This window comes from Nuphar pumila, chromosome 7, assembly GCF_984573655.1.
Source record: "Nuphar pumila chromosome 7, dmNupPumi1.hap1.1, whole genome shotgun sequence".
Classification (NCBI taxonomy): Eukaryota; Viridiplantae; Streptophyta; class Magnoliopsida; order Nymphaeales; family Nymphaeaceae; genus Nuphar; species Nuphar pumila.
The window spans coordinates 4148653-4174484 of NC_143255.1; the positions used below are offsets into that span (position 1 = coordinate 4148653).

The 25832-nt window shown below is 37.9% G+C and overlaps 2 protein-coding genes across 2 annotated transcripts in view; one reads left to right on the top strand and one right to left on the bottom strand.

The window, feature by feature from the left end:
- The first annotated feature begins 4429 nt into the window (after positions 1-4429).
- LOC149830918 (uncharacterized) lies at positions 4430-5462 on the top strand. The gene has a single exon (XM_090011917.1). The coding sequence runs from the start codon at positions 4547-4549 to the stop codon at positions 5216-5218; it is 672 nt and encodes a 223-aa protein (XP_089868043.1). The 5' UTR covers positions 4430-4546; the 3' UTR covers positions 5219-5462.
- Positions 5463-18364: 12902 nt separating this feature from the next.
- Positions 18365-25832, bottom strand: part of LOC149830919 (secretory carrier-associated membrane protein 1-like) — a 33489-nt gene continuing 26021 nt past the window's right edge. The window contains exons 11-13 of the mRNA XM_090013547.1: positions 19210-19258; positions 18802-18867; positions 18365-18654 (exon numbers count right to left, since the gene is read on the bottom strand). Coding sequence (XP_089869673.1) covers positions 18568-18654; positions 18802-18867; positions 19210-19258 — 202 coding nt within the window. The 3' untranslated portion in view covers positions 18365-18567. The remainder of the gene's footprint in view (positions 18655-18801; positions 18868-19209; positions 19259-25832) is intronic.

Consider the following 25832-nt stretch of genomic DNA (forward strand, 5'->3'; position numbering starts at 1 on the left):
AGAGACTGAGACTGTAAGCATGTCAATCAGAGCCATTGCATCTAGGTCTATGATCATGGGGGTGGTTTCTCCATGTAAATTTAAAATAAAAATAGGTGGCATGCCTTAACGAAAGGTCAAAGTTGGCTTTACTCCTTGGTGGGTAGGGGGACCTTAAGGGTTCTACCAATGAGAGGCCAGCCAATGTGCCGTTTTTTCCATTGAATTAACCAAAAAAAATAAAAATAAAAAGTTTTATCCTGCCAGTTTATGAAAAAAATCACTTATTTAGGAAGAAAACTTGAGAGAAAAATTACATGTTTAAGAGACAAAGCACATATTCGCATATTTAAAAAAAATTGCATAATTGAGAGAAAATTTACATATTTAAGAGAGAATTCACACATTTAGGATAGGAAAAAAATCTGCATATTTGCATATTTGGCAAGAAATTTGCATATCTTGAAGAAATTTGCTTGTGTAAAGGGCAAAATAGTTCTTTTAAAGCCAAAAAATTATAAAAATTGAACATCAAACAAATTTCAAAAATTGTAAGGTATTTCAAGAAACATCTCATTTTTTGTCATATAGTACAGTCATTTTTTCATTTCTTAATTTGGGTCATGTCTTTGACAACCTACTTAAACTTTCCAGTTGACAGGTCTAACTTAATATCGTCCAAAATAGGTGCGAGGCACAAATCACAAGTTAACAAATAACAATGCTTGTGGGCTCTACCCACGTATGCATAGTTGGCCCAAACTTGAGCAAAAATTGTTTTGGAACTGACTAGTGACTCGATTTAACTCGGCGAGTCAACTTGGATGGATTAATTTTTTTTTACAAAAAATGATCGCACTGTAAGACAAAAATAACATGTTTCTGAAAATGCCCATAATTTACCAAATTCACCGAATGAACAATATTGCAAGTTCTTAAATTTTTCTTGTCGCTTTTACCCCTCGCAAGTGCGAATTTTTTATTTTTGTGCATCCCGACACTAAAATAATATACTCATAAAACTCATCAACAAAATCGCATCTGAGGTTGCAAAATTCTAAAAAGGTTTGCAAAATTTCAAACAAATTGCAAAACTCGTGACGAGTTTCATAATGAACGTTGCAAAAAACTTTTCTAGTGTTGCGAAAGCTCATATCTTGCGAAATTCAGAACAATTATCGCACTGGTATTACAAAAAAAAATTATGAATACTCTAAAAGCAAAGCTAGGGTTTCACAGAAACTACGTTTTTTTTGGTCTCCAACCAGTGAGAAATTATGATCATTTTTCTCGACCAAACATCAGTGGTGAGAAGATCGGCGACACTTCATCGACAAAAAATCAACGACAATGATTTTTTTCGATAAAGGCATCTTATAGTATGGGTGAGATAGAAAATGAAATCTACAATCAACATTCGATCACGTGGTATGGGTGAGATATTCATCATTCTTGAGGTCATCTGCTCTAACAAACTATGATAGCTGGATAAATGTATTTTCTTTCTATAAATACAAAAGTTGATGTATCTCATAGTCAGCATCCGATCACGTGGTATGAGTGGAATGCTATGTTTTTTCTCGATTAAAGATGCAGTTTGAACCAGTATTCTCATGAAAGAATGCAATAAATGTAATGTATGTGCGACTTTATTTTCTAAAAAAATAAAATGAATGCAATGTATGAGTGACTTCATTTTGTTAAAGTATATGCTTTGTTTCTCAGCCATTTTTTTGCATTCGGATGCCTTATTTTTGCAAACCCTAAATTTTGACCCGCTCCAGCGATTTTTGGTAAATCTCTTGCAAAAGGAATTTTGAGATTTTCGCAATACCGGTGCAATGCAATTAAAAAATTTCACAATATCGAGGCCAAATTCATTTCTAATTTTAAAAAAGTAAGTTGAAATTCGCATTTACCAAAATTTCTTTCTTATATAAAAAATAAATTAAAATTTGCATGTACCTTGCAAAATTCCTTCATAATGTGAAAATCATCAGTTACATAACATGTTCATTCTCTGTTATATACACATTATACACATTTGATTCTAATAAACAATTCAATCACTTATTATATTAACAATACATATCAAACAAAAAATAAGATCAAACAACTTCATTCCATGTTAGATACACAATTCATTCTTCTTTTATATAAATAATCCATTCTACTAAAAAAATAAGAATCAAACAACTTCATTCCCTATTATATATATACAATTCATTATCCTCAAAAAACAAAAAACAAACAACTTCAAATTTCATTGTCTCAAGGATAATTAACATATGCAGCCTGATATGATTCAAATATATAGAACTTGTCACAATAATCATCCGAAAATTTGTCATACAAAATGCATATGATATCATGCTCGCAAGGAATCACGATAACTTGTCACTCTTCACAAGATCATTACATACTCTCAAGATCAACATAGTAGTCATGCTTTCGGTCATGAGCTTCATAACGATGGAGGCAATGCACTACTACCATGTGTAGCTTTTATGCTTCTATTTTATGCTCTTTAATCTTTGTAATTACCTCAGGTACCACATTGTCATTCATTTTCTCTCTATTAGTCCTTTTCTCGTAAAGTTTCAACATTAGATGAAGCTTCTCAATAAGTGAGATTAAAGACTTGTCACGTATAGGGAGAATCCACAAATTAAAACAATATGCTATATTAAAAGTTAACAACTCGTACCTTCTAGCAGAAAAATGATTGTTAACTCAATATATCGGTTTTATCTTATCATCAACATATTTATATGCTTCTTCACTTTACTCACGTATCTTTGAAATATAAAAAATGGCATTGTAGTCTCATGGGTGTTTTGGCGGCACACCACCAGTATGCACTAAGTAGTGCACCAAATTTCTTTAAAAAGTTCTCAATCAGGTGCTTCATGCAATATCCATAATTACAGTTATGTCATATGCATGGGACAGCATACATAAGCTCTTTGTGTCTATTTGAGATAACTACCAACTGTTGTTTAACCTTCAGTTTATCATTGTCATAGATATTTATTTAGTTCTTCAAATGCCTCAAAAACCATTTTCATGACTTCTTCGACTCCTTATCAACCATTCTAAATGCTACAGAAAATGTATCATCGGAAGCATCAATAATATAGGCAAACAACAAAATACCTATGTATTTTCTTTCAAGAAGGTGACATCTATCATAAGAAGTTAAAGGCATCCTTTGACAAACTCATCGATACATGGCTGAAATGATAGGAATATATACATAAATTGACTATCCATACGAGTTTTGTCATGATCCCAGTAAGTTTTAAATGGGTACTCGTTTACTTATTCACTCGAACCTAATCGAGTCAACCGGTTTGCCAACCATGCATCTATGAATATGACATGAGTGGTTGTCCTATTTTTTGCAAATATTTCAAACTTGAGAGTCAAACCCACGTCACATGTACTGGTGTCAACGGTTTGGGTTTGGTTCGGATCCAGGTGAAATAAGACTTGGATCAGATTTTTGGGTATGTTAGCAAGTCTGAACCCGAGTCTAATATATAAGAGAAACCATACCCGGATCCAATAAGAACTGCATGACCCAAACCTGAACCATACCCGGTAAAATATTATTCTTTATCATTTTTACATTGAAAATTTCTTAGTCTTAATCGGAACTCGGGTCGGGCTCGAGTCTGGTATAAAATTTCACAAACTATACCCAGATCCATGTATTAATTGGACCTTCGGATACCAACCCGGGTCTTAATCAGGTCTTCTTATTTGTCACCATATCCAAACCCTATAAGGTTTGGGTCGGGTCCTGGTAAACCGGACCGGTTGACACCCCTAGTCACATGTAATGTTATCATTGCCAATAAGCCTGAAATAGCTTATTTGTATTATATCCGCCAAAAAATGATATGAAATTAAACTGATTTGGCTTATTTTTAAATATTTTTAAAATTAGTATAAATTATTTTTTAATATTTTTACTTTTTAATATTATTTTAACATTTTTGGGACGTGGTTAAAAATTGGCCGACTCAGTTCAGAATTAGAATCGGCCAATTCCCTCTTAAATTGATTCAGAGTCCGATACCATTCTGACATCTCTGATGAAAACATTGGTCACGTGTTGTCCACAAATCTTCGTGACATAATATGTGGGTCCCACCACATATGTTCATGGAGGTGCTTGTTTACCCACCTTAGAAAGAGTCAAATAGATATACTCTTTCCTATGAAAAAGGGACTTTTTCATAAGAAAGGTCTGGAAACAACCTCCCCCACAAGCGAACAAGATTCAGGCAATATTCAACCCGAACCTAAAGCATCAAGACATTGGAAAGATGCCCAACCGTGGTAAAAATCGGCCATGACAGAGACAGACCAAGGTATAGTTCCCACCATGAGGACCCTCCCCCACCCTCCCATAAAGAGATAAAAGATAGTGTATCATGGGTGTTTATCTTTATCTTCATCACCACCTCTTTTGGAGTCACCGCCTTTGAAGCAAGACACCCCCACATAAAAAACCAACCATTGTGGTACTTTCTTGGTAGAAAGTTGAAGACACAAGAAAATGGGCTCCATTCGATCTTCGATTGAAGCCCTCTTGGTTCTAGCGTTTCTGGCCGTCATCAATGCTTCCGATCAGGCTGCCGTTTCGCCGATGTTGGAAACCGGCAGCTCCGGCTCTCTCGAGTCGGAGCTCTGGAAGAAAACCAGTCGCCGGAGTGGCCCGGGAGTAGATGGCCGCCATGCTGTGGAAGGCATTGACTACAGTGGTGGAGGCTATTATGGCGGTTATGGAGGTGGCGGAGGTTATGGTGGTCGTGGCGGCTACGGTGGTGGCGGTGGTTATGGTGGTCGTGGCGGCTACGGTGGTGGCGGTGGTTATAGTGGCCGTGGCGGTGGAGGCTATGGTGCCGGTGGTCGCGGAGGTTATGGCAGGTTCCCTTGGGGAGGCGGATTTGGTGGAGGTTGGGGTGGCTATGGTGGTGGTTATGGTGGGTTCCCTTGGGGAGGCGGATTTGGTGGAGGATGGGGTGGCCTTGGTGGTGATTCTGACGGCCACGGGGTTGAACTACCTTCAGTTGTCTGTCAAGATCCTGGACCCTGTTACAACGTGAAGCTGACATGCCCAAACAAGTGTTTCTCTTCATGGAGCTCCTCCGGACCGTATGGTGGTGGTGGCGGTGGCGGTGGCGGTTGCTCTTTCGATTGCCAAGATCAGTGCATAGCTTATTGTTAGCAGTTTGGTAGTTTTCCGGTTGACGGGAAACCGTTTTTGTATATGTCCACTAGGTAGTTAATTATGGTTGGAGAATTGAATTTGGTTTAGCAGTAGAAACTATAGTTTACAGAACTTTGACATGCATTAGTAGAAATCAGCTGTCTGGTTTTCGTATTTGTTTCCCGCCTTCAATTTTAAAAAGCATATATATCCCATACATGCAAATGCTGTAATTTTCTTTGCAGTAGCAGTTATAAGGTTGGTTTTGAATTTGTTTCTTTGTAGTTTTTTAGTAATGAAATTGCAATATGGTTACTAACAGGGTTTTGTATTAATTGTCCTGATCCAATATTATCCGTTTCCCAGTTAGACTATCAATGGGTTAATCCTGCTTTGAATTTGTATGATAGACACAATGTTGTCAGTATCGGTATCGGCCCTGAATCATAAAAAAAAAAGGTCATTTTACATCACTGGAGCCTATCTCATCTACGTTTTCCCTCAAAAAACAATATGCCTACCTTCCGCTAGAACCATACCAAAATTGGCGAAAATTATAAAATATAGTAAACCCTTTTTTTCATCTAAAATGCACTTCAAGAGCTCATTCAATAAGTGGCATTTGTCTCACGCTTTTCCTACTTTTCTTATGAAAAAAGCTCTCTTTCATAAGAAATAGGCTTTTTTTTCTACAAACGGTGAAACAAACATGTTTATCTTTATGAAAAATATATAGTGGGACCTACATAATAAATTAAAAAAGCAGTTTTGCTGTGAAAATGGGTTCATACCTCTCCCTAGACGATCACTTTCCCCTCAAAGTGGTCCTTTCAAAGAAAAGAGGCTTCCCTTGAGTGGGAGTATGAGAAACGCTCATACAAAAATGAAATTGTTGAAAAGAAAATATAGCAAGAGTCATGTGGATTGGTGGAAGTGAAGGGGGATCCTTGGAAATCAGAAGTGTTTGGATTATGTTGCGCAGAAATGCCTTGGGACCTATGCCATTTCCGTACTATCCACTGTGCAATGCAAACATGGGAAACACTTTCCTTGCAGAAAACAGCCCCCAAAATCACTAACCGTGTCTGGCCCGGCCCCCCTTTTCTACGAAGCTGCTTTTGGAGGGATTTAAAGACACCCTTGTTGTTAAAACGAACAAGTGCTCAGACAATGAAAATAAAACACAGTAAAACCTACGTCCACCATAATATCTCTCTATTTTAAACTCACGAATAGAGATTCTTTCCAAGGTTGTTAAATGCGATGAGGCGAAGCGAGGCGTTGAGCCTGTTATGAAGCGAGGCATAAGCCTCGAGGCGTTGAAGCGTAGGCTTCATGATCAAAATAATAAAATACATAATATTAATAAAATAATGAAAATTTTAAATAAGAACTACTAATAAACGACAGTATAAAATAAATACTACTTTCCTATAATTAACTCGTATCATTCATTGATTTTAAATGGTTGATGAAGAGTATTTTTTATGAGATTGTTGCACATTATATTCCTAAGTTGTCGCAAATTGGTGCAATTATCAAAATTGCATGAATGTCGTTTCTACTGCAACAACAATTTTTGTGAGGATTACAAAAATTAAAAAAAAAAAGAAAAAAGAAAAACAACAAAATATGTACATTAAACACCTGATGGCCCTCCATCAAAATTTAAGCCTCACAAGTGACAGGCTTGTCCATAAGATGGAGGGTGATCAGGTAACATAGTTCCTGAGAGTCGCCTCTTAACTCTAAAAAGAGGAATTGGGGAATGAAACTACGCAACTGAAGAAAGAAGCAACTAGTTGAAACTAGAACAAGATCGTCATCAGTGCCTCACTAACTATTTTAACGAGATGCAAGAACAAAAAGAAGTAAAAACTACCGAACATTGAAACATGGATTGAACCCGCCGTATTTCAAATTAACAAAATATGCATCAAAAGAAACAATAGCTACAGATTATGAACTGAGATCAATCATGAATTGTTTGTTACAAACCATAAAGGGGAATTTTTTAAATGAATATTTGCTTTCAAGCAATAAAATTGAGCTTAAATTCTATTATAAGAACCATCCTATGACCAACATACAATAAATCTGGATAGCTGCAAGACAAATTACTAAGATCCCACTAGTTCCAATTCAAAAGAAAGCCCCACAGTAATGCCTAGTATACAACTGAAAATCCGAAAAAGGAAAATCCCAACCTAAAACCCAGTATTTCTAATCTAAAAAACTAAAAACATGCAAAATGTTCGAAACAAAATCACAATTCGCAGAAAGCAAACAAATCAAAGCAAAAGATAAGAACGGGAGTCCCGATCTGACCTGAACCCGATATTTCACGGCGAGACTGGCGATGGTGTCGCTGTGTTGGAGGCGGTGCAAGACGATGAAGCGCCGTAGCCGATTATCCTGCCAGAAGGCATCGGAGGATGGGCTCTCAACGATCTCCTTCAGCTTTTAGAAGGATCAGAACGATCGGGTCAGGATCTCACGATTGGAGGAAATACAGCGCCAGAGTCGGCAGACGCCGGCAGCCCGTGCGAGGTTGGCAAGGGAAAGGCACTCAAGGATGCTCTGAAGGACGTCCGGTGAGGTTAGGGCGGCTAAATTGGAGTTCATCTGAGAGATGACAGTGGAGGACTCACCGAAATCCGTAACTCCGGCGAGACAAGGATCAAAAACATACATCACAACTCCAAAATATAAGAGAAGATGACACGAAAATGTACAATGTCTGTAAACCTGATGCGTACGCCTTAGAAGCGAAGCATGCTTCGATGCGAGGCAGCATACGCTTCGAGACTCAAACGCCTCATAGCAGCGCCTTGATACTTTTTGCTTACGCTTCGCCTCTAAGGTGTACACTTTAGATACTGAGGCGTACGCCTCTCAAAACACTGCTCAAAAGTGAATACATAATAATGCTTATGAATGAAAGAGCACATTCAAGGAGTTCTACCTACCCAAGTAAGGAATGCTCCCTTTCTCACCAAGTGCTTACAATTGTTAGAGTTACGATTCCAGACTCTTCCATCATAGTCCCATTGAGGAAAATTGTTTCTAAGAGTCCTGATGAAATGCCAGATAAGGAAAATGTCTTCCTTGAAGATCAAGGATAATTCTGTTGAGAGAAGAGTGCACAAACCGTCTAGTGTAGAGTCGGTTTTATCAAAATGATAAAGATGCTAAGTCGTTGCATAAGATCCAGACTCCTTATCCTCATGTCACATTAGCTATATTGGAATCTCAATGTAACACATAAAGAGATTAAGAAAGAATCAGTGTTGTGAGAGGCGTACGCCTCAGTACCTGAAGCGTACGCCTTAGAGGCAAAGCGTAAGCAAAAAGTATCGAGGCGCTGCTGTGAGGCATTTGAGTCTCGAAGTGTACGCTTTACATGGGTGAAGCGTACGCCTCGCATCGAAGCATGCTTCGCTTCTAAGGCGTACGCATCAGATTTACAAACATTGCACATTTTCATGTCGTCTTCTCTTATATTTTGGAGTTGTGATGTATGTTTTTGACCCTTGTCTCACCGAAGTTACGGATTTCGGTGAGTCCTCCGCTGTCATCTCTCAGATGAACTCCAATTTCGCCGCCCTAACCTCGTCGGACGTCCTTCGGAGCATCCTTGAGCGCCTTTTCCTTGCCAACCTCGCACGAGCTACCGGCGTCTGCCGACTCCGGCGCTGTATTTCCTCCGATTGTGAGATTCTGACCCGATCATTCCGATCCCCCTGAAAGCTGAAAGAGATCGTCGAGATCCCATCCTCCGATGCCTTGTGGCAGGACAATCGGCTACGGCGCTTCACCGTCTCGCACCGCCTCAAACACAACGACACCATCGCCAGTCTCGCCGTGAAATATCGGGTTCAGGTCTGATCGGGACTCCCGTTCTTATCTTTTGCTTTGATTTGTTTGCTTTCTATGAATTGTGATTTTGTTTTGAACATTTTGCATGTTTTTAGTTTTTTAGTTTAGGAATACTGGGTTTTAGGTTGGGATTTTCCTTTTTCGAATTTTCAGTTGTATACTAGGCATTACTGTGGGGCTTTCTTTTGAATTGGAACTAGTGGGATCTTAGTAATTTGTCTTGCAGCTATCCAGATTTATTGTATGTTGGTCGGAGGATGGTTCTTATAATAGAATTTAAGCTCAATTTTATTGCTTGAAAGAAAATATTCATTTTAAAAATTCCCCTTTATGGTTTGTAACAAACAATCCGTGATTGATCTCAGTTCATAATCTGTAGCTATTGTTTCTTTTGATGCATATTTTGTTAATTTGAAATACGGTGGGTTCAATCCATGTTTCAATGTTCGGTAGTTTTTACTTCTTTTTGTTCTTGCATCTCGTTAAAATAGTTAGTGAGGCACTGATAAAGATCTAGTTCTAGTTTCAACTAGTTGCTTCTTTCTTCAGTTGCGTAGTTTCATTCCCCAATTCCTCTTTTTAGAGTTAAGAGGCGACTCTCAGGAACTATGTTACCTGATCACCCTCCATCTTATGGACAAGCCTGTCAGTTGTGAGGCTTATGGCTTGATGGAGGGCCATCAGGTGTTTAATGTACAAATTTTGTTGTTTTTCTTTTTTCTTTTCTTTTTTTAATTTTTGTAATCCTCACAAAAATTGTTGTTGCAGTAGAAGCAACATTCATGCAATTTTGATAATTGCACCAATTTGCGACAACTTAGGAATATAATGTGCAACAATCTCATAAAAAAATACTCTTCATCAACCATTTAAAATCAATGAATGATACGAGTTAATTATAGGAAAGTAGTATTTATTTTATATTGTCGTTTATTAGTAGTTCTTATTTAAAATTTTCATTATTTTATTAATATTATATATTTTATTATTTTGATCATGAAGCCTACGCTTCAACGCCTCGAGGCTTACGCCTCGCTTTCATAACAAGCTCAACGCCTCGCTTCGCCTCATCGCATTTAACAACCTTGCTTTTGAGCATCGATTCAAATGCCCATATGGGTCCAGATCTAATTCCCACTCCAAATGCCCAAATGGTCTGGTTCTGACCGGGGTCGATCCACATGCCCAGTGGTTGTATGTTGTACGTAACACACCTGGGTCTGACCCGGATCTGAGCATATCTGCATGCTACAATGGGTTGGCTTCTGATCTCCAAACCAGACGTTCGGATTCGATCTTTTTTTACATGTAAAATCATGAATTTGGGTCTTAGATTTTACAAGAAACTTCATATTCTTACAAATTTTCAAAGATTAACATAATTCAAGGATTATGAGGACTCTTTGCAATTTAGACCTGTGCCAACACCTCCACATCAATCCCAAGTTTCAATCTAAATGTGGGTTCACATTAAAATTAACCATGCCGTTACTTTGTTGTACACCTTGTTTGACTGGGGATGAAATTATCTCCAGAGAAAACTTCAACTAAAGGAAAAAGTTGCTGGGTCTCTTCAAAAAAGAGACGCTGCCATTGCAAAATTATGTTTGGAAGCAAGAAAAACTCACATAGAAAAATACAATTTTGCCTATGACAAGTTTTGATATGATAATTTTTCTAAATGAAAAAAATTCACTTGTTTAGGTAGCATGAGAAATAAAATGAAAAATCTTAAAAAAAATGAGAGAGAGGAGAGGGTGGTGGTTGAGCTTCTCCGGCGCAGTTGAAAGGTGGGTAGTGGAGAGATGGATGGTGGTGATGAAAAGGGAGATTTTTAGAGAGGTGGGTGGTAGTGGTGGTGAGATGAATAGTGGTGATGGATGGTGAAAAATCATCATAGGGAGGGCCGTTGATCGTGGATGGTGGTGGAAAATCATAGTTGGGGTAGTGATGAAAACTTTCACACGAGGGAAAGTATTAATGAATTTACACATAAAAAGTAGTAGTTCATGAAAATATTAAGGCCCACTTATGTCGGCATAGCACCTTTCAATAATGATGATTTGATGTTTGTTATATTTATGATGAAAAAAAATACAACAGAATTATCAGCTCAGTACTTTCTCATGTAAGTTGCATGAAACAAACTAGGCCTAAGTAGATATTTTTCCTTGAGGCAAAAGTAATTAATTATTAAGAAGTCATACCATCGTCAATTGCAAGACACTGTTTGCATGAAAGGCTCATCATGCCTTGCTTCTCGTCCTCGAGTCTGGATCGAGTGCAATCACATGGCACCTCATTGCTCTCTTTAGCTCAATTTTTTGGGAGGTGGGTAACAGTGGTGGTGGTGAGATGGATGATCGATGGTGATGGATTGTGAAAAATCATCATGGGAAGAGCGGTTTTCTAGGAGGTTGTGATGGTGGGTGGTGGTGAGATGTGGTGAAATCGGTGGTGAGTGTAAATCACCATTTTTTTGGTAGGAGCCTTCCTCCACTTTTCCTCGAGGCTCCACTTTTCTCAGAATGTTTTCTATCAAAAGTGCACTTTTTAGAAAAAAAATTGTCTCTCGTTTGGAGAGGCTGGAAAACCGTACGGTTTTCCTACCGATTTTTCTACCTTGTATCACTTTTCATACATTTTTCTCACTTCCAAACGTCCCCTAAAGCAGGTAGTTTTTTTCTTTTCCATTTGATAGGGCACAAAAACCAAAAGCTGGGTGCCATCAAACGCCCCCTAATAAGAACATGTTTCTCTGACAGTTTCTGTATATTCCTGTAATCATAGCTATGGATGTGATCTAAGTTGTTTAATTCTTTAAAAGCACATATTAGATCATATTTTGATTTGTAGGCGGATTGTTTAATAGTATCCACAATGCACTAAAGGTTCTTGATTAAAAAAATCATAATTTTATGCAACAATACGATAGCAAATCATGTTTTAGATTTCCTGTCGTTGACATTATAAAGATTCCCATAAGATCTTAAAGCCAGGCAATTATTTGAAGACGCATGCGATTTGTGTTAACCTGAAAATAAGTTCACGTTGCACCTACACTTTCAGTCTGCCCTTAGGGCTGGGAATTGAAACGAGTTGCTCAAGGCTTGGATCATATTCAGCTCGTAAAGTGCTCGTTTGAAGTGAAATAGGCTCGGGCAAGTCAAACAAGAACAACGAGTATCCAGCTCAGCTCGGCTCGTATAAGCTCATTATTTTAGTAATAAATATATTTTACATATATTTTATATTATAGTTGAAGTGTTTGGCATGCAAGCAATAAACTTGGAGTTCAAATTCTGCTTACAGCTTTGAAACAATGCAGCTATTTTGTAAATGAACCGACTTGGGCTTAGCTCTTTAGGTTCAGAGTCCAATTTCTACTATTTTCAGTGTTAGAATATATGTTTTTTTTTTTTGGTTAATGAGCCAGCTCAGGTTTGGCTCTTTAACTCAGGCTTGCCATCAGCTCAAGCTGGGTCACAAGAATGAACCGAGCCCCTATGTTGGTTTCCTTCAGCATGTCTACCAGCCCCATAGGTAGAGATTCTGACTTCACCTACTATAGAGCCAGTTTGGATCATTTGAGAGAGAGAGAGAGATCAAAACTGTCGTTATTCATGAACTTGGTATTTAGCATATATGACCTCACAAGTTAGATGTTAACTCAGGTCTTCTCGCCTGAGCTTGGATGACTTGAGAAGCTAGTCTTTGCTCAGATGCTTTCTAGGTCAACTAAGGCTTCACTGAGTTCATCTACCCAACTTGGGTTTGACCAAGCATGATGCGTTTGACTGTATCTAGACAAGGGTATACCATCTCGCTCTAGAACTAGGGGTGTCAACTGGTCGGGTTGGGTTTGGACTCAAGTAGAACCAAACCCAAATCTCATTTGAGATTATGGTATTGGGTCCGGACCCAAGTCTAATTGGATCCATCATAAGAGAAACCATACCCATATCCTATAAGGATTACATGAACCAGTCCCATACATACCAGGTAAAATAAAAAAAATTATCACTTTTACGTTGAAAATTTACGGATCTTAATTGGAACTAGGGTCAGGCACGAGTCTGGTATGAAATTTCACAAACCATACTCGGCTCCATATATTAATCGGACCCTTTGGGTTCGACCCAGATTCTAGTTGTTCTTAATTATCACCAAACCCTTACCCTATAGGGTTTGGTATGAGTGGGGTCCAGGTCAAACCTGACCCATTGACACCCTTAAATAGACCTAACTGTCTTAGGAGTCCAAAGGAACACCCTCCTCCCACACATCACCGACTGCACATTGGCTGACCTCTGATTGGTAAAACCCTTGAGGTCTCTCCCCTGTCCACTGGCGAGTACACCCAGCTTCGACCTTGCAGCAAAGGATGGCACCCTTGAGTTTTGAACTTGTGACGTCTCATCAACTTGGTGACATTCACAAGTCGCACTTACCAGATGAGCAGAGCCCTTGTCGACGCTATTAGCTTGTTTTGTTAGTGCAGTCATAAGCCATTTCATGGAATATAAGGTCCCCAATTTGAACTAGACCAAAATATGTATCTCATGTCCCACAAATTTAGGAAAAGACATCCCTGAATATCAGTTAAAAAGGTCTCATTCCTTCTGCATTTATGTTAGAATGCTGATGTGATGGATCAAACTATGTGAACTTTCAGATTGTGATAAAAAGATAGGTGGAAGCTAGGACACGATATGCAGGTTCAACTTGCAAGTTCAAAGATTTTTTCAAAAATGGAACACGAGGGCACAGATTTTTTTTATTTCTTAATCAGTAACAATTTATTTTTGATATTTTAAGATTTAAAAATGTTTTTATTAACATAAACAACAACAACAACAACTACGCCTTCATCCCAAAACAATTGGGGTTAGCGATATGAACCAAAAAAGAAAATCATTTTGGGTCTTCCACATGAATCCTTTTCCTCCAATCATTTCTATCCAATGCCATGTCCTCGGTGAGGTACAAAGCATTCATATCCTTTCCGATCATCTCCATCCAAGTCTTCCTAGGCCTACCCCGACCTCTTTTAACTAATCTATTTTCCCATTTCTCCAACCTTCTAACTGGAGCATCATTAGGCCTTCGCCGAATATGTCCAAACCACCGTAAATGATTCTCTCGCATCTTATTTTCAATGGGTGCAACACCTACCTTCTTACGTATCTCCTCGTTCCGAATCTTATCTCTTATTGTATTTCCACACATCCATCTAAGCATCCGCATCTCAGCTACACTCATTTTTTGAATATGATGTCTCTTGGCAGCCCAACACACCTTAAATGTTTTTATTAACATAATAAAGTTTATTAAAATTGGTAAAATAATAGCCATATGAATCAGTGTTTGTATGTAGTCCCTCGTATCACCAGGGACACGCAGCCAAAATGTGATACGTTTCCTTGTGATACAGCTCTTAGAGAACAGCTTCTCCATTCCATGAAGCACACAGAGGCCTATATATTCTGTCTTTGAACTCCCAAGTAATTTAAACGAGTCTCATATTTGGCTTGCTCAACTAAGTGTATCAAACTGATCAAATATTGGGATGTATTCTTATCTGCATTTACCAAACTATAACCACATTTTCAGTCACAGCCAACTACCAAACAAGATATTTTAAGGTTAACTCAATCAAAATTGTTGACAGAGCTGCAAAAGGAAATTTGGAAGTATAACCATTAATTAAGGGCCTTTAATGCAAGAAACAATGTCTTGAGTGCATGAAAAGCTGTTGGGAACTAATCTAAATTCCAATGGGTGATTTAGCAAAATGGTGTTAATTAGCCTTAATTTCACCACATTTTTAATAAGTTCAACCCTATTAATTTGAGCCTGACCCAGTTGGTTAACCAATTGGAATTGTTGTGGACCTAAACTAATTCATCCTGAGCTCTTTCCAACTGGACTGGTTTGCATCCAAATCAAGAACACTCTTGCCCGTCAAAGCTCGACCTGATTTTTATGTGCATCCAGACCTAATAACCCATACGGATCTAGAATAAAAGGTAAACCTAGAATATGCAGTCCGTATTGATTTGGATATAGGTCCAATGAAACTCGACATAAAGCTAAACTGACCCTACCCATTTACACGTATATATTTGTACTGAAACTTTTTTTATCCAGGTAAATTCTAAATGGGAAAACAGGATGACAGTGTTCGATGAAAATGAAGGACACACACACAGCTAGCCTAATGGATAAGTAACTCCTTAGTTGAAACTCATAGGGAAAGGTTGTTTTGACTAAATCTGAATCCATGGATGTGTTCAGCATGATCAAAATAGTAGGAATCAGCCCTTGGATCGTATTTTTTGACATAAAATATGATTTTTTGAGGATTATACATCTGATACATTTCAGGCCGCAGATTTTTCAACCCCCAAAAAATCTTACATAGACATCAGAAAAACACGATCCATGAACTAGTTTCTACTAAATCAAAGATGTCGATCACATTTGGAGTGTCAGATGTGCAAAACAAATAAAAGAAACAAAAAAGAACTTAGAGTTTTCCACTACACGAGGATAGCAAATAGCCAAAATACTGTTCTTATATAGTAAACCAAAGAAATTAACGTGGATGAAATTTAAAAGAACAGGACAAACGAATACGGTTTGCATGCCATTTTGCAGCTACGTAACGTAAACTCTCTCATGTATAAATGATACCTATATATATCGACCATTAATGCTAACCTAAAAGAGCGGAGAGAAGGATTATGCAAGCAGAAGAATTTCTTAGATGTCTGTCCTTATCACTAACACTTAGCTTGTTTGTTTCTATCTATAAGACCTTTCAATCCTTTCATCCCATGTCCAATACATTTAGAAACATGTCTCCTTCTAACACTTTTGCAATAATCCCTCTGTTGCTAGTACTGTTGGTCATATCGGCTTCCGCAGAAGATGATGGTCATGGTGCAGTTGGTGCTGAACTGAGGAAGAAGTCTAGCCAATACCTTAACCCCCAGTACTACCAAGGAGGAGGTCCCCATAACCTATGGAAGAATCATGATGAGCCAAGCAGCTCTTGCATGCAGAAGATAGAAGAGTGGTTGAAGCTGTTTCCCAATGACACAGATTGTCATTTCATCCCTCCTGGCCATTGGCCACCATTTCCATGGAGCCCATTTGGTCCACGTGGGCCCTTCCCATGGGGACCAGGGGACTACATGGGTCCAGGTGGGTCCAGTGAGAGATCTGTTGATCAAGGTGGGCTTGGATTGCCATCCATGGTTTGTCCTAATACAGGGCCTTGTGCAGGGAAGAAGCTGACTTGCCCGGCCAGCTGCCTCTCAGGTTCAGGCCAGAATGTTGGGTACCGTGGTGGTGAATGTAACTATGACTGTGAGAGGATGTGCCTGGCCATGTGTTAACCTCTCTATGGTTTTACTTTTTTTCATGTCTGGGTTTTCAGTTATAGTAGTGGTGTGTTTGTTTTGGACACTGATGTCAAACAGTGTCCACAGTTGCTTTGTAAGATCTGCTACGTATGTATGTCGTTTATGCAATAAAAAGGACCCTTGTTTCCTTGTAAGATGATGTTTTACTTGTAGTATTTGTGTATCTTGATAGTAATTTTAGTGAAACAAGTTATGTACACGTGAAACTAACAATTTTTGGCAACCTAGAGATGTCACCAGCAGTTCATTGCTGAGTGATAATGAGCATGAAACTTGGCATTAGATGGATATAGTGGCAGCCTCACAAATGGCTTCACGTTCGACCTACTCCAACGGAAAAGCAATGGAATATTTAGTTGGTGAACAATAATAGTAATAGGGAAAACCAGCATCAGATCAGGAGCAATGTTGCAGGTATCAGTTTCAGACCTAAATTGATTCAGAGAATCAGCCAATGTGGATTAGCCATTTATAGTATTCTAATGTAAAAATCATTATAATTTAAAAAAATAAAATTATAAAATATTAAAAAATGGCTGAGCCCCAAATCGTCGAATAGATTTTGAGCCAATACAATATGAATAGGCCGACTCGCATTGATACTGACAATACTGGTCAGGAAGGCTGCCGATTCACAGCCTTGCAGCAAGAGACTCGCCTCAATTATCGAACTCTTGACATCCTTCAGCTTGTGCATCTTAAACTGATCTACCTAGCCATTGTGTGCCTAGCGCTTGTGGGCTACTTTGATGTAGTTTTAAAAGCTTTAGTGTAGAATAAGTAAGTTTGTATTCGTTAATAATAATTATTATTATTATAACAATAAAAAATGATTGTTTGTTGGGGTTTTAAGGCTTCCCCTCTTAGAATAGGTAAGTCTGCATATTCTTTAAACTTTTCTAAGATCATGGAATAGTTAAATTTTAGACTTAGTTGGGTATCTTAGTTTTCATGTGCAAGTCCTTATTTTTCTCTAATACTTTGTAACATTCTGCTTTTATCATAATTCTCTCTCTCTCTCTCTCTCTCTCTGCATATTCTTCAAACTTTTCTAAGATCACGGAATAGTTAAATTTTAGGCTTAGTTGGGTATCTTAGTTTTCATGTGCAAGTCCTTATTTAATTTTAATACTTTGTAACATGACATTCTGCTTTTTATCATAATAACCGGGATAAATCTCTCTCTCTCTCTCTCTCTCTCTCTCTCTCTCTCTCTCTCTCTCTCTCTCTCTCTGTGTGTGTGTGTGTGTGTGCGCGTGTGTTATGTGTGTGTGCGCGTGTGTTATGTGTGTATGATATACATATGGTTACCAACACAAGGTGGGAAGATGACAAAATGCAGGAGGGAACACACACACACGAGAGAATTTTGACCAGCTGATTATTTGATCGGATGGTCCAGGGTGGGTGAACTGGCGCAAACCTACCTATATTTATGAAAATCTTGCCATAATATCGCAAGAAAATACTTGAATGTTTTAAACGGTAATTTCCCACGATATATTCAAAATATAGTAATTTTTTTCATCAAAACATAACTATAATTTAATCATGATATTTACATTTTTAACAGCTATTTATTCTGCAAAAAACCGTGTAGTTTTTTTTTAATTATGTATATTTCCTTATAAAAATTATTTTTTAGCTTTTTAATTCCTTTTTTTGCTGAGATTTTGCCAAAAATGCAAGATTTTCAAAAAAAATTCAAATTCTCGCAAGTTTTTGACTGCTGATATTTTGCCGTTTTTAACTTATGTCATTATGTATGTATATCAGACAGAGAGGCATTCAGAAAAAAATACTAGTAATATATTAAGAGATATGAATCAACACCAAGGCAGTCAGAAAAAAAAAGTTTAAAAAAAGGAAAAACCTGTAAAAATTGACCAAAAAATCAGTTCATCACAAATTACAAATTAACAAACCTATGCTGATCTATTTTGTTTAGTGCTCCTGTGCATAAAAAACGAAGAGGAAAACATGATACACAACTTCATCACTTGAAGCAGAGGAAAACATCGTAATTGCATGAAACCGTTCCCATTTATAGTATCAACTCTATAGTGCAGCCCTAACAGCACCACGTGCAGCTTCACGCTTCATCTCAGCAGTTTTCCCACTGCCCCGGAAGTACATCAACACTTGCTGCTCGTATAAATCAAAACAAAGAAATAAACAATGGGAAAAGGAAAACGGATAAGAGGGAGGGAGAAGGGAAGGATGGAACTTAGAGCAACGTTGACACAAACACCAAGTGAAAATGGAATGCAATAGGATGGTACGTCGCCATACCTGGATAACCCAGATGCTGAGTAGTGATTCTAGGCAGAACAATGCAAACCCCACGAAGTATAAGATCTGATCAGAAAGCAGCAGCAGCAAGTTATGAACAATAAAATAGAACTATCAAAGAAGTCCAGAGTAAGATGGGCAGTGAACACCAGAGCAAAATGAAAGAAGTTTTAACAAATGGAAATGAGGCAATTGTCAAGAAGACAAAACACACACAAAGGTACGAAGCTGCAGTGACCTGTTTAAATGGATGTAAAACCATGAGAGCTTCTCATCATGAGTCTTTCATCCATCTAAACAGGTCGTACAATGCTGAATTTGGTACTTGATAGGAGTAATGCAGATCAAGGTGCCTTTCCATCATTTGATTGGACTAGTCAATTATGACAATATAGATAAAGAACATACCCCGACAATGATGTGTGGGCTCATAAGGTCAATTGCAGGTAGGATGCCACTGTTCCATAGTAATTCAAGAAGTCAGCATGCATGGACAGTCCATAAATGAGCAATTTAATGGAGATACAGAGTTATTCATCGGTATGCCAAATACAACTTCCAAAAGTCATACAGAAAGAATGACACCTAGGTATCCTCTGAAAATATGAATCAAATACATGCTGATACATTCAACATGCTCCGTACCATCAAAGGTACAAGATAAAACGCTAATAATTAGGTTTGAGCTTATCCCAAAAATAAAGTCATTTGGTCATTCTTTCTAATTTTTCTGTTCTCACTTGTTACATTTAATAATTCATCTGCTAAATTATTTCCATTGTTAGTTTTCCCGTAGCATCAAATCCATAGAGATGTTTGTGAATTAACAATGTTTATTAAATGGCACACTGACATTGTGGCTGTAAACCAGTAAGTCAGATACCTAGGGCTGACCAAATAAATCTAGACTTGGTTGGTATGTGTACCTAACATGTTACCATGTTGGAGCTGGTGGATACTGCACCAAGTTGGACTCAAGACTCAAGTTAGGTGGCTCCAGCACCTAGTCTGACCGTTTTGTAAGTTAAAAAAGAAGACTGATGATAAGGACATAAATCATGTCAGGCTTAGGTTGCTATATCAATCATGATAGAGATAAAACTTTGCAGCACCCTCAACAAAAGTCCCAGCACTTGCCAATGGTTCCAGATCTACCTGTGCACACACCTATGGTTGATCTTGCTGCGGAAGATGATAGCACGATATTTTTAGGGTTTTCGATATGATATGCACTTGTATCACGATACGAGTGTCGATAGTACTCATATCGAGTGTATCATATGATACTGCACTGTATCGTATTGTATCATACTGTACAGGGTGTATCATACGTTACACCAGAGATGCACTTTAAAAAGGGTCGAAACTTATTTTTTGGGTTTTAAAGATCTCCCTAAGGCCAATTTCCTCATTTGTATAGAGGCCATTGGGGGGGAACCCACGCACTCTAAGAGGCATGAGAGATATTTAGGGGCCAATTTGTAAGCAAAGGAGAGGGTTTTTTGCAAATTTTTTACATGAGTATTTCCACCTTTTTTCCACTCAAGGAAGTGGTTAAGATAAAAAAAATCTATAATTTTTTCTTATTGAGTTTTTTAAAGGAAAATGACATCAATTGACCCCGCATGGCAATGGGGCACTCAAGTATTGAGTGAGAATCAATTGAAAATCGAGGAAAACTTTGCCTTTATACTTTCTCTGGTAGTATCTCTCGGTTTAAGCATCATTTAACCGGGATACATCACAATATTTCCCCATGCACGTCAAGTAATTTGTTGAAGGCCGTGAAATGACAATGCCAACAATTGCTTAATAATTTGAAAAAAAAAAGCAAGAAAAGGAGATAAATGAAGTAGAAATGGAGTATGTGCGGCCATGGGAGGATGCTTATGACATAGATGAGTTACCAACTTCTTATCCTACAACCCCTAGCATAGCATCAAAAGTACAAATCTCTACATTGAAAGGGAAAGATGTGGAGGATGCTAGTAGTAATGGTGCGGGTAGAAAAATAAGAAGATGAGTAAGAAGAGGGAGTTCCTTTAGAGGAGGTGAAGCTAGAGGTTCTATTAGGATTTTTTCCCTCCTAGGATTGCCCTTGAGTTGCAGCTCACCATTCGCACTACTATGACCCTTAAACATTTAGTGAAGAAAGCGAATGTCACAGTTGAAAGATGGTTTTATGATGCCTAGATTTCTTTCAATAAGGCAAATTCATTTCATTTTCAGGTCATGGAAGATGTTATAACTAATATTAGGCCTGAATATAAAATGCATTCATGTCATGATTTGAGAGAAAAAATTCTGAATGATAATGTGAAGTGAAAGAATATTTTGATGAGGTAGTCATAGAAGCAATGTTGTGAAAAGCGTTGAGGCTAGGGGTGGCAAAATCTGACCCGACCCGCCAACCCGCTTCTTAGCCAGGTTAGGGTTTGGCTTAAACGGGTTCGTCTCGTAAACGGGTTGACCCGCCTAACCCGTTTATTAAACGGGTCGTGTTCATGTTAGGGGTATTCCAACCCGCCAACCCGCAACCCGTTTATATATATATATATATATATATCGTGTTACTCAGGTCGGTTATTGTGTCTATGTTATCGGGTTGCGAGTTACTCAGGTTGGTTATCGTGTCTATGTTATTGGGTCGACCCGTTTAATAAATGGGTCGTTGTGTCGTGTCAACCCGACCCGTTTATTAAACGAGTTAACCGTGTCGTGTCGGGTTACCCGTTTAATAAATGGGTCGTGTTCGTGTTTGCCACATTCGACCCGTTTAATAAACGGGTCGTGTTCGTGTTGAGGTATTCTGACCCGCCGACCCGACCCGATTGTCACCCCTAGTTGAGGCGTAGTGAAACGCTCCACCAAAAATTGAGGTGAGGCGTAAGCCTTGAGGCGTAAAGCATAAGCCTAAAAAAAATTGAAACTTAAAATATATATATATATAATGCTTTATTCATGAAGCAACAACCAATAAGAAATAAAAAATATCAAATAAATACCGAAAATATAAGAATAACATGTAAAGTAACATGAATCCAACAACTTGATCTATTTAACTATCTAACAAATAAAATATGAACATTCAATGAAAAATTAGGTAACAAAATCACTAACAATTAAATTTCTCAATATCATGTCATCATCATATAATGCATATTAGTATTAACAACCAAAAGTTAATGTATATCTAGCTAATTTTGCAAGCACCAAAACACATAAAAATGCATATCTAATTATCTATACTTAGTCTCACCAACAAAACTGCTTAAACTTATTTTTAATTTCCATGATCCAACAACATAAACTAAAAGTCACAAATTCACATTAACATTCTTTATATACAAAATTACAAACCTACACATACACAGTAAATTACATGTACATACACAATTTTTGTGTGTAGTTATGTACATGTACAAACCTACACATACACAGTCAATTACATTCATATCCACCTATCAAAAATTTACTTTAAAATAATAACAAAGTAACGTTCACAATTTGATATACACAATCTTTACAAAAACGAACACATACATAGTCAATTACATGTACATACATAATCACATGCAGAGTCAATTAATTGCATAGAGGAAGAAAAAGTACAAAGAAGAAGATACAGCTGCGGCAGAGGAAGGGAAGAAGAAAAAGGAGGAAAGAAGAAAAAGAGAAGGAAAGAAGAAAGAGGAAAAAGAAGAGAGAGAGAGAGAGAGAGAGAGAACCTGCCTCCGGTGGTGGCTGCCATTGCTGTCAGTGGTGAAGAGCGAGAGACGAGAGAGCAAGAGAGGCAGGCCCAAGACCCTAATTAGGTTGGGATCGCTCTCTATTTGCCCCCAAATTTTGGTCAAATGGGGGCTTTAAGGCGTACACCTAAAAGATTTTACGCTTTTTATGTGTGCCTCAAGGCACAAGGGGCCTCGCACTAAGAAGAGGTGTGATTTTTGCGCCTTGAGGCGCATTTTAAAAAACACTGCATGTTAGAAAACTGGGTGTAGCATCATGGAAGATGATTGGACTGACAAAAAGACAAAAACCTTGATAAATTTTCTTGTTTGTTTCCTCAAGGAAACTATGTTTTTGAAATCAATTGATTTGTCTATTACGCCCGAGACGGCAGTTGTGTTGCTCAGGGTGTTTGACAAGATTGTGGATAAAGTTAAGCCTGAAAATATTGTCTAATTTATCACTGATAATGCAGCAAATTAAAGGCAACAGGTAAATAATTGACAAAAATTATGGGACATTCTTTTGCACCCCATGTGTTGCCCACTGCATAGAACTCATTCTTGAGGACATCAGTAGCGTGGATGAAATAAAACAAACAGTTGAATGTTGCTAAGAGATCACAAAATTTATTTACAATCATGCATGGATTTTGAGCTTAATGAAAAAGTACACCAATGATGTTGAGTTGATTCGTAGTGCAGTTACTAAAATTGCTACGAACTTTTTGACAGTGCATAGTCTAGTAAAGAATACAACTGCACTCAAAAAAATGTTTTTATCAGACCAGTAGAATGCATATCCCAATGCACAAAAAAGAAAGTCAAAAAAAATTGTGGAAAATTATATTTATAAGTGAATTCTGGGACTCTTAAATGAAGTTGAGAATCACCATATCTTTAAAGAAAGTGCTTAGATTGGTAGATAGTGAAAACAATCCAACTATGGGTTATCTCTATAAAGCCATGGACAAGGCAAAAGAGGACATTAGAAATAACTTGAATTGGAAGAAAAACATCTACAAGCATATATGGCGCATCATGAATCATAAATGGACTTCGCAGCTTCATTAACCTCTTCAAGTTGGAACATACTATTTGAATCTTGCATTTAGAACTTCGCTATATATATATATATATATTGTTCAGTTTATTCCAAAATACCGGATAGAGGTATTTTAGTCTTTTCACATGTAACAAAGTTGGTTTATAAAACTTTTTTTGCTTCTTATTTTTCTTTTTCCTTTTTCTTTTATTTTTTTATCTTTTGGTACAATTGGGGACCCCACTATTGTAGACGTTGGGGTCCCCAATGTCTACAATAGGGGAGCCCCAATGGCCTCCTTAGACCCTCATTCTTTTGTATATAAAAGGGGTGTTCCCCCTTACTTTCTTTGTGGGTTTATGTAATTGCACTTTATGTGCTTGTCATTTTCCCTTAGTGGGTTTTGTGTATTTGCACTTTATGTGCGTGTGATTTCTCTCTTAGAATCATCTCTATGTTAGAATCTTCTCTGAAACCTGTGTTGAGAAAAGAGAAAGGGAATAAAAGAAGAAAGGGCTGCGGCTGTCACGATTTCAATCACAGAAATCGTGACCTAAAAGATGTATTAATATGTTTGAGTGTACAATATGGGTCCAGGTCTGGTATAATATCCGGACCCGGAATGAAATAAAACTATACAAAGCTATACATAAAGGCTATACATAAATGGACTCGGGTCTGGTATAATATTCAGACCCTAAACACACTTTTTCACCCCCCCTCAAGTTGATCATGGTTTTGAACCATGAACAACTTGCCTTTAAGCATTCAAAAGCGATCTTTTGTCAAGCCCTTGGTAAAAATGTCTGCAACTTGTCTTTCAGTGTTAACAAATTCAGGCTCAATCTCTTTTTCTTCAACCTTTTGTTTCACAAAATATTGATCAATCTCAATATGCTTAGCGTGACTGTGGTGTACTGGATTGAATGACATATTGAGAGCATTTTGATTGTCACACAGCAAGGTGGACGGAGATATCGTTTCTCCCACTTCAGTTAGTAAATGCCTGACCCATGTGACTTCGGCAGTAGCGGCAGCCATGGATCTATACTCAGCTTCAGTGCTTGATCTAGCAACAGCCTTTTGTTTTCTACTACTCCAAAAGACTAAGTTTCTCCCAATAAAAACATAATATCCTAACGTAGACCTTCGCTCATCAGGATCTCTTGCCCAGTCTGCATCACAATATACAGTAAGTTCACGCACATTCTTGCCAGACGACTGTGGAGAATATATCAACCCATCTCCAATAGTCCCTTTCAGATATCTGAGTATCATCTTAACCGCCTCCATAAGTCCAGTACGTGGTGCATGCATAAATTGAGACACTTGATTGACTGAATAAACAATATTAGGTTGAGTAAATGTGAGATACAGCAACATTCCTATTAGACTGCGGTACCTGGTGGGGTCTGATAAAAATCATGGGTTCCTTCGTTCATCCACAAGCACCAACAATAGTATGGGGAGAAAGAGTGTGGCTGCTGTAAAAATCCCTAATAGGGTATTCGGTGGCTTGTCTTTCTCATTAAATAAACACAGGTACAATAGTAGGGTACGAAAATACCCATCATATGATACATCAAAATTACAACATGCCATTAATGAGCATGTGTTTAAATAAAAGGAGAGCATTCGTTTAAATAAAACGAATTGGGTCTGGATCCTGAGATCCAGACCCAGTCATGAATGACAGCATTTTTCACCCTCTCTCAAGTTGTACATGGTTTTGAACCATGAACAACTTGCCTTTTAACATCCAAAATTTGTTTTTGATAAGTCCTTTTGTAAACAAGTCAGCAACTTGATCAGCAGTCTGTACGTATTCTGGTTCAATTTCCTTCTCTTCGACCTTTTGTCTTACAAAGTGTTGATCAATTTCAATATGTTTGGCACGACTGTGGTAGATAGGATTGAATGACATGTTGATAGCACTTTGATTGTCACACAAAATAATGCTTTTGGAAATGAATTCTCCTACTTCTGTCAACAGGTGTCTGATCCATGTTACTTCGGCTGTAGCAGCTGCCATTGATCTATATTCAGCTTCTGTGCTCGACCTGGCCCTGGCCTTTTGTTTTCTACTGCTCCAGGAGACAAGATTTAGGCCAATGAAAACACAGTATCCTGAGACTGACCTACGCTCATCTGAATCTACTGCCCAATCTGCATCTGTGTAAGTGAGAAGTTCATGCATGTGATGGTCATGCATGCTCTTTCTGTACAGAAGACCATATCTAATAGTTCCCTTCAAATAT